Here is a 9,824-nt window from a genome sequence, read left to right on the forward strand (position 1 = left end):
TTGTTGGAGTGTCCTCGTTCATATGCCGGGCACATCACCATTGAGAACCATAAAGACTTTCTCTCTCTCTCTCTCTCTCTCTCTCTCTCTCTCTCTCTCTCTATATATATATATATATATATATATATATAGAAACACATGGGTGGAACTCCCAGCAGTTATTCACATAGATGTAGTGTTTGAGTGGAAGCACTTTGAGCATTCTACAGGAGCATCTCTGTCTGCACGTGTAAAGCCTCCTATCATCACAAGACTTGAGAAGAGAACAGAGAGTTCTCTTATGAAAGATGTATGATGTGTGTAACCTGCAGCCAATCGCACAGCAGTACGATAAGAGCAGAGCAATATGCAGGGGTGATATCCTCGGAGCAGACAGGACACACTCCTCTGCACAGGAGCACACGCCTCCATGGCATACACTCTCAGCACTATTCTCAACTATGACAACATACGGTGCACTTTTCATACACAACACATGGCCTTCTATGGAGGAACAGGCCTCCGTGTAACTCACGCGTCTATGCAGTTCATGTGTTGTGTACTGCATGTTCTTACAGCGTGTCTGTCTGGCCAGCCAATTAAGGCTCTCAGAGCTATGGCTCTGTAGACTATTATGGGTAGCTTGAGCTGACGATGATAAAGAAAATGATAAAAAATCCTGGTTTTGCACAGATTTTCACTGTGAGCAGTAGCTGAGTCGGCATATTACGAAAAATACGCCGCAGTTAGCGGGCTCTTTGAGATTATGGAACTTTTAATGATAACTTGACATTTTCAACATAAAAATACTGTAGCTGTTCCTTGAGTCATTTCCCCTGACACGACTAAGTAACCGGCAGGCGATGAAATCCAATAGTCTTAAAATGATCTTTGTGCTCTGCGCCCAAGTCTCGTGGTAGCGCTTACTGACCTCCAGACTATATGCCCTTCAGCGGCAGGAGTTCTCTCTCTGAACTTCCCTCTAAAATATCACCTTTCCTTCACAATAAAAGCATAAGAAGATAAGACAGGAGAACAGATAGGTACATGTTTGTGCTCTTCTTAGTAGTCAAAAGATGAAGTAAATTAGAATCATCTAGGGTAGTGCGGAGTAATGTCATCAGCAGTTAACTTCTCAAAGTCCCAGTTGCAAATCCTCTTGGAGAATCTCTCACACATCGAACTGGTGTCACGTGTGAGGATGCTTAGAGGTAATAGAACAACATACAATGAGGCAAAAAAATATTTAGTCAGCCACCAATTGTGCAAGTTCTCCCACCTAAAAATATGAGAGAGGCCTGTAATTTTCATCATAGGTACACTTCAACTATGACAGACAAAATGAGAAGGAAAAAAAATCCAGAAAATCACATTGTAGGATTTTTAATGAATTTATTTGCAAATTATGGTGGAAAATAAGTATTTGATCACCTACAAACAAGCAAGATTTCTGGCTCTCACAGACCTGTAACTTCTTCTTTAAGAGGCTCATCTGTCCTCCACTCGTTACCTGTATTAATGGCACCTGTTTGAACTTGTCATCAGTATAAAAGACACCTGTCCACAACCTCAAACAGTCACACTCCAAACCCCACTATGGCCAAGACCAAAGAGCTGTCAAAGGGCACCAAATTGTAGACCTGCACCAGGCTGGGAAGACTGAATCTGCAATAGGTAAGCAGCTTGGTTTGAAGAAATCAATTGTGGGAGCAATTATTAGGAAATGGAAGACATACAAGACCACTGATAATCTCCCTCGATCTGGGGCTCCACACAAGATCTCACCCCGTGGGGTCAAAATGATCACAAGAACGGTGAGCAAAAATCCCAGAACCACACGAGGGGACCTAGTGAATGACCTGCAGAGAGCTGGGACCAAAGTAACAAAGCCTACCATCAGTAACACACTACGCCGCCAGGGACTCAAATCTTGCAGTGCCAGACATGTCCCCCTGTTTGAGCCAGTACATGTCCAGGCCCATCTGAAGTTTGCTAGAGAGCATTTGGATGATCCAGAAGAAGATTGGGAGAATGTCATGTGGTCAGATGAAACCAAAATATAACTTTTTGGTAAAAACTCAACTCATTGTGTTTGGAGGACAAAGAATGCTGAGTTGCATCCAAATAACACCATACCTACTGTGAAGCATGGGGGTGGAAACATCATGCTTTGGGGCTGTTTTTCTGCAAAGGGACCAGGTCGACTGATCTGTGTAAAGAAAATAATGAATGGGGCCATGTATCATGAGATTTTGAGTGAAAACCTCCTTCCATCAGCAAGGGCATTGAAGATGAAACGTGGCTGGGTCTTTCAGCATGACAATGATCCCAAACACACCGCCCATGCAACGAAGGAGTGGCTTTGTAAGAAGCATTTCAAGGTCCTGGAGTGGCCTAGCCAGTCTCCAGATCTCAACCCCATAGAAAATCTTTGGAAGGAGTTGAAAGTCCATGTTGCCCAGCAACAGCCCCAAAACATCACTGCTCTAGAGGAGATCTGCATGGAAGAATGGGCGAAAATACCAGCAACAGTGTGAGAAAACCTTGTGAAGACTTACAGAAAATGTTTGACCTCTGTCATTGCCAACAAAGGGTATTTAACAAAGTATTGAGATAAACTTTTGTTATTGACCAAATACTTATTTTCCACCATAATTTGCAAATCAATTCATAAAAAATCCTACAATGTGATTTTCTGGATTTTTTTTTCTCATTTTGTCTGTCATAGTTGAAGTGTACCTATGATGAAAATTACAGGCCTCTCTCATATTTTTAAGTGGGAGAACTTGCACAATTGGTGGCTGACTAAATACTTTTTTTGCCCGACTGTAGCTACTTACTGCCCTTCCCTAGTTTATGTAGCTAATCTTATGAGTTAGCAGACAATTTGATACTATCAATGCCAGCTTGCACACTCATGCCACAATTCAATCAATTGCAGATAGAATTCAACCTCCATGTTGGTCACGTCTTAACGCAAGTGTTTAACAGCCGCAGGCTGTATATTCTGTGGATATTGATGCTTGAGTATGTTGATTTCAAACCACACCTGACATGAAATACAGTATAATTTTTCAAAGTGAACCCACAGTATGATTTTCCTTCATCTGTGATTGATAAAAAATGATTGAGGCAATTCATTCAGTGAATATGGGTCAACAACATAATTTGTGCTCAAACTCGCTAACGACATGATATCACTCAATGTCTAAAAAACATTAAATCAAACTCAAAGACGGGAGTTTTAGATGAAAGATTATCCCGGGGCTCCATGAGGTGGTTCGGCTGTGGTTACGCCGAGCGTCAGAGATGTATGTCTCTGTGTTCTTTTTAGCCTTCTGGCCTACGTCATGAATAGCGTGCCTGTCTTTTCAAAGTTCTCATTCGAATAACGCACCACCATTAATCAAGTGGTTAAGAAGTTGCAGCAGAGCACATAACACACGCAAGTACACGCAGGTCAAATAGTTCTCACTGGGGTTGCTGTTACCTGACAAATAGGTAGCACACCACTTACCAATATACAGTGCCTTGCGAAAGTATTCGGCCCCCTTGAACATTGCGACCTTTTGCCACATTTCAGGCTTCAAACATAATGATATAAAACTGTATTTTTTTGTGAAGAATCAACAACAAGTGGGACACAATCATGAAGTGGAACGACATTTATTGGATATTTCAAACTTTTTTTAACAAATCAAAAACTGAAAAATTGGGCGTGCAAAATTATTCAGCCCCTTTACTTTCAGTGCAGCAAACTCTCTCCAGAAGTTCAGTGAGGATCTCTGAATGATCCAATGTTGACCTAAATGACTAATGATGATAAATACAATCCACCTGTGTGTAATCAAGTCTCCGTATAAATGCACCTGCACTGTGATAGTCTCAGAGGTCCGTTAAAAGCGCAGAGAGCATCATGAAGAACAAGGAACACACCAGGCAGGTCTGAGATACTGTTGTGAAGAAGTTTAAAGCCGGATTTGGATACAAAAAGATTTCCCAAGCTTTAAAACATCCCAAGGAGCACTGTGCAAGCGATAATATTGAAATGGAAGGAGTATCAGACCACTGCAAATCTACCAAGACCTGGCCATCCCAACTTTCAGCTCATACAAGGAGAAGACTGATCAGAGATGCAGCCAAGAGGCCCATGATCACTCTGTATGAACTGCAGAGATCTACAGCTGAGGTGGGAGACTCTGTCCATAGGACAACAATCAGTCGTATATTGCACAAATCTGGCCTTTATGGAAGAGTGGCAAGAAGAAAGCCATTTCTTAAAGATATCCATAAAAAGTGTCGTTTAAAGTTTGCCACAAGCCACCTGGGAGACACACCAAACATGTGGAAGAAGGTGCTCTGGTCAGATGAAACCAAAATTGAACTTTTTGGCAACAATGCAAAACGTTATGTTTGGCGTAAAAGCAACACAGCTCATCAACCTGAACACACCATCCCCACTGTCAAACATGGTGGTGGCAGCATCATGGTTTGGGCCTGCTTTTCTTCAGCAGGGACAGGGAAGATGGTTAAAATTGATGGGAAGATGGATGGAGCCAAATACAGGACCATTCTGGAAGAAAACCTGATGGAGTCTGCAAAAGACCTGAGACTGGGACGGAGATTTGTCTTCCAACAAGACAATGATCCAAAACATAAAGCAAAATCTACAATGGAATGGTTCAAAAATAAACATATCCAGGTGTTAGAATGGCCAAGTCAAAGTCCAGACCTGAATCCAATCGAGAATCTGTGGAAAGAACAGAAAACTGCTGTTCACAAATGTTCTCCATCCAACCTCACTGAGCTCGAGCTGTTTTGCAAGGAGGAATGGGAAAAAATGTCAGTCTCTCGATGTGCAAAACTGATAGAGACAAAACCCAAGCGACTTACAGCTGTAATCGCAGCAAAAGGTGGCGCTACAAAGTATTAACTTAAGGGGGCTGAATAATTTTGCACGCCCAATTTTTCAGTTTTTGATTTGTTAAAAAAGTTTGAAATATCCAATAAATGTCGTTCCACTTCATGATTGTGTCCCACTTGTTGTTGATTCTTCACAAAAAAATACAGTTTTATATCTTTATGTTTGAAGCCTGAAATGTGGCAAAAGGTCGCAAAGTTCAAGGGGGCCGAATACTTTCGCAAGGCACTGTACATGATATAACAATGGCTCCTTAACAAACATCGAATGGTACGTGTAAAACGAACAATAGGTGCATTACATAAAATAACTTTCAAATCCAACAAATTACAGAACATGTGTGAGAGAGGCGATAATGAGAGAAAGAGAACAACGCTGAACTGATGTGTTCTGTTCCACAGGTGAACTCATTACAAAGCTACTGAACCTCAGCTGTGTGTGTGTGTGTGTGTGTGTGTGTGTGTGTGTGTGTGTGTGTGTGTGTGTGTGTGTGTGTGTGTGTAAATGGTAGGGTTGGGGGTGTGGTGGAGGCCTTAGATGCTTGGGGGTCCTCGGGCACAGCGTGAGGCGCAGCTGTGTCAACCGTGGTGTTTTCAGTTTCTGACACGTGTTTGTTGCTCATCCAGCAGGCCGTAAGGGAGCGCAGCACAGATGAAAATAATCATTTCAAAACTCTGGTTCTAAAAGGATCGGGGAAACTGGCATTGCGTGCAGCTGGAGCCCTGAGTCCCACTCTCTCTTTCATTAGAGCAATAGAGAGATGCAGCCCTTATGTGGAACTTTCATTCAGCTGTTCTGGGAATCCTTTCCAGGAATCATTTAAAAGGCATTATTCAGCTTTCAGAAAGACATGTGCCCTCTCAGCTGTCAATAGCATAAATCTCCATGGTTACTGCTTGTGGGAGGAGTATTGAAACAGCGACATCAAACAGAATCTGACCCTCCTCCAAAAAAGAAGAGGATACAGAAATGGACAGGTGATTCTGTCCACGCCCTGTCCTTGGTGATGGTTCGATGCCTTTCGACAGAATACAGTAGATGAAGGGTGTGAATTCGCTACAGCTCAAGGTTTAACATCTGGGTCATGTGATCTTGAAACTTGTGCTGATAATGAGGCTGTTCACTGGAACCTTTCATGTCATAAAAGCACTTGGACATAAGCCATTACTTTCAGCCAAACAAAATAGTTATATTTCTACGACATGGCCAAAACCTTGTTCTATTGTAACGGACAGTATTCTACATTTTCCCAACGATGCTACTGAGTCACCAATGGCCATAGTGGTACCCACTAGGCACACACTGGTTGAATCAACATTGTTTCCACAACATTTTAATGAAATGATTTTGAACCAATGTGGAATAGACGTTGCATTTACTTCTGTGCCCAGTGGGTATTTTGTTGACCTCAAAAGTTGGGCATGTTTGAGCCAGTGAAAGTAATCTGAATTCAGCGCATAATGTTTTTTGCTTGCATGGTGATTTGTGCTGAGATTTTACAATTTAGCCTATTTATTTTCAACAGCCAAGGAAATTCAGTCAGATTTGATCCCCTTTCCATGGCGAGCCTCGATTTCCAGACTTATAACAATAGCTGGTTTTCAAAACTTAAGGAATCTTGGTTAAATTTGTTGTTAGAAACAACAGACCTACAGGTCTGATAGGTTGACAGGTTACATGAAAGGCGACAGACAGACAGACAGACAGACAGACAGACAGACAGACAGACAGAATTACAGCCTACACATGCTATTGGAGGTAAAAGAGAAGTGCGTACCTCTTTCTCAGAGATGTACAGATGGTCTCCTCTCAGTATCACGAAACGGTTTTTCCATATTTCCCTAAAAATCCCTTTACCACAGAACTTGCGGATCCAGCCGAATTTGTCTGGCTGCGATGACAGCTGGTTGACATCTTGGGGACCCTGCATGTTCAAAGTGGAATAAATCCGTTAAAACCTAGTTAAGTTTACGTAACAAGATGTTCGCGAGAGTACTGAGAAAATAAGAGCTCTTTCAAAGGCAAATGCATTTTCAATCTCATTCTCAGTAAGATATAGGAACTATGAGTCTCCTCGCGTCTTTCCCCAAAAATGATAACGGTGCGCTCTTCTGTGCGTTAAATGTAATTGCAGGTCTTATACCATCCAGGGTGTGGCAAATAAAATATATGAAAGCTACCAACCCATACAGCACAACGAGCATCTGGCAATAGTACACTAATAAGAAGAAAACACATTGTACTCTTTCTTCACTGGAAGATTGAAGCCGTATGTTGAGGAAATTCGTACAAGCAAACAGATAGGCTACACAGTGAATGTGGCACGCGTAAGGAGGTGCCAAAAGACCATTGTTTAGGAATTGTAGGCTATCAAATGTGTGATCTAGACAATGTGTGTGATATTGCCGCCAATGTGAGCTGTGGTATCAATGCGCGCATAATGCCCGATTCTGGGCAAAGATATCCTAGAAAATGTATAGCCTAATGCAAAGATGCATGACAAAAAAATATGCACCCAATACTTGAAGAAAAAAGCTATATCTTACCCGTTTGGCTAAATTGCTCTTCTTCATAATGACAGAATCACTTTTGTGGATGTGAGCCAGGGAGTTCATCCAGTTTAAAGTATGTTCCTTTCTTTCTAATAAGATATCTTTTTTTAAACGAATAAACTGTCTTTCCCTTTCTTCTACTGCCCCAATATGTCGTAATAACGGTGTATATTCTTAATTTCGATGACGCGGTCAGGTCGTGCACTGTCCGTTATTACGAGACGGTGGCATCGTCCCTCCACCTCTGTAGGTAGGCTACACTGATCTCGAACAAGCGGGCTGAAAGGGTATTCCCGTTACTATAGCGCTCGACAGCTCCATCTATTGCGCTGTCGGCGTGATGTCACCAAGACGGCTGATGTCAAATTGCTCGTAGGTTTGGAAAATAGCAGAGCAAGGGTCAGTTGAGAGGAAGCCAACAATAACCTGCCCATATAGGGGCCTATAAACAAAAATCCACAATTTATATCATTATGAGAATGATTTTATATGCCATTATTGATTTTCGATAGAACCTATACATTATTGTAATAATTAGGACTACTAGATTTATCCATCAAACCAAGAGGATGAGAGGGGAGGTTAACCCAAAATATTTCAATTTGAACCATATTACAGAGGAGAAGGTGAGTATTTGGGGACCTTGAAAATAAAGGAGAGCAGCACACTCTAGGAGCTCAGATGCAAAAATGTAATATCCAACGTTTCGACAGCCAAGCTGTCTTCATCAGGGTATGATGAAGACAGCTTGGCTGTCGAAAAGTTGGATATTACATTTTTGCATCTGAGTTCCTAGAGTGTGCTGCTCTCCTTTATTTCCTAGAGTGTGCTGCTCTCCTTTATATTCAAGTTTTCTACTCCGCTAGCAAGAACCTCGCCTAAATAGGTGTGCGTTTCTTTTTCTTCTAGAGTATTTGGGGACCATCATAGAAATATAATCTATTCTTTCTATTCTATTTCTATGGTGAGTATTTGGGGACCAACATAGAAATATAATCTATTCTTTCTATTATATTTCTAGGAGACCACAAAGTTTTTATCTCATGTTGGAGATGTTTAAATGACTGTTACATGCACTCCAGACAGTAGGCTAGTGCAGTCGTGGCCAAAAGTTTTGAGAATGACACAAATATACATTTTATCAAAGCCTGTTGCCTCAGTTTGTATGATGGCAATTTTCATATACTCCAGAATGTTATGACGAGTGATCAGATGAATTGCAATTAATTGCAAAGTCCCTCTTTGCCATGCAAATGAACTGAATCCAAAAAAAAAACATTTCCACTCCATTTCAGCTGCCACAAAAGGACCAGCTGACATTATGTCAGTGATTCTCTCGTTAACACAGGTGTGAGTGTTGATGAGGACAAGGCTGGAGATCACTCTGTCATGCTGATTGAGTTCGAATAACAGACTGGAAGCTTCAAAAGGAGGATGGTGCTTGGAATCATTGTTCTTCCTCTGTCAATCATGGTTACCTGCAAGGAAACACGTGCCGTCATCATTGCTTTGCACAAAAAGGGCTTCACAGGCAAGGATATTGCTGCCAGTAAGATTGCACCTAAATCAACCATTTATCGGATCATCAAAAACTTCAAGGAGAGCGGTTTGATTGTTGTGAAGAAGGCTTCAGGGTGCCCAAGAAAGTCCAGCAAGCGCCAGGACCGTCTCCTAAAGTTGTTTCAGCTGTGGGATCGGGGCACCACCAGTACAGAGCTTGCTCAGGAATGGCAGCAGGCAGGTGTGAGTGCATCTGCATGCACAGTGAGGTGAAGACTTTTGGAGGATGGCCTGGTGTCAAGAAGGGCAGCAAAGAAGCCACTTCTCTCCAGGAATAACGTCAGGGACAGACTGATATTCTGCAAAAGGTACAGGGATTGGACTGCTGGGGACTGGGGTAAAGTCATTTTCTCTGATGAATCCCCTTTCCGATTGTTTGGGGCATCCGGAAAAAAGCTTGTCCAGAGAAGACAAGGGGAACACTACCATCAGTCCTGTGTCATGCCAACAGTAAAGCATCCTGAGACCATGTGTGGGGTTGCTTCTCAGCCAAGGGAGTGGGCTCACTCACAATTTTGCCTAAGAACACAGCAATGAATAAAGAATGGTACCAACACACCCTCAGAGAGCAACTTCTCCCAACCATCCAGGAACAGTTTGGTGACAAACAATGCCATTTCCAGCATGTTGGAACACCATGCCATAAGGCAAAAGTGATAACTAAGTGGCTCGGGGAACAAAATATCGATATTTTGAGTCCATGGCCAGGAAACTCCCCAGACCTTAATCCCATTGAGAACTTGTGTTCAATCCTCAAGAGGCGGGTGGACAAAACAAAAACCCACATATTCTGACTAAATCCAAACATTGAC

The 9,824-nt window shown here is 42.1% G+C and overlaps 1 protein-coding gene across 1 annotated transcript in view; it reads right to left on the reverse strand.

The window, feature by feature from the left end:
* Positions 1–7,701, reverse strand: part of plekho1a (pleckstrin homology domain containing, family O member 1a) — a 32,957-nt gene extending 25,256 nt beyond the window's left edge. Inside the window, exons 1-2 of the mRNA XM_029665466.2 lie at positions 7,447–7,701; positions 6,678–6,824 (exon numbers count right to left, since the gene is read on the reverse strand). Of these exons, the coding sequence (XP_029521326.1) occupies positions 6,678–6,824; positions 7,447–7,515 (216 nt within the window). The 5' untranslated portion in view covers positions 7,516–7,701. The remainder of the gene's footprint in view (positions 1–6,677; positions 6,825–7,446) is intronic.
* Between the last annotated feature and the right edge of the window lie 2,123 nt (positions 7,702–9,824).

The sequence above is a fragment of the Oncorhynchus nerka genome, linkage group LG7, assembly GCF_034236695.1.
Source record: "Oncorhynchus nerka isolate Pitt River linkage group LG7, Oner_Uvic_2.0, whole genome shotgun sequence".
Taxonomy (NCBI): domain Eukaryota; kingdom Metazoa; phylum Chordata; class Actinopteri; order Salmoniformes; family Salmonidae; genus Oncorhynchus; species Oncorhynchus nerka.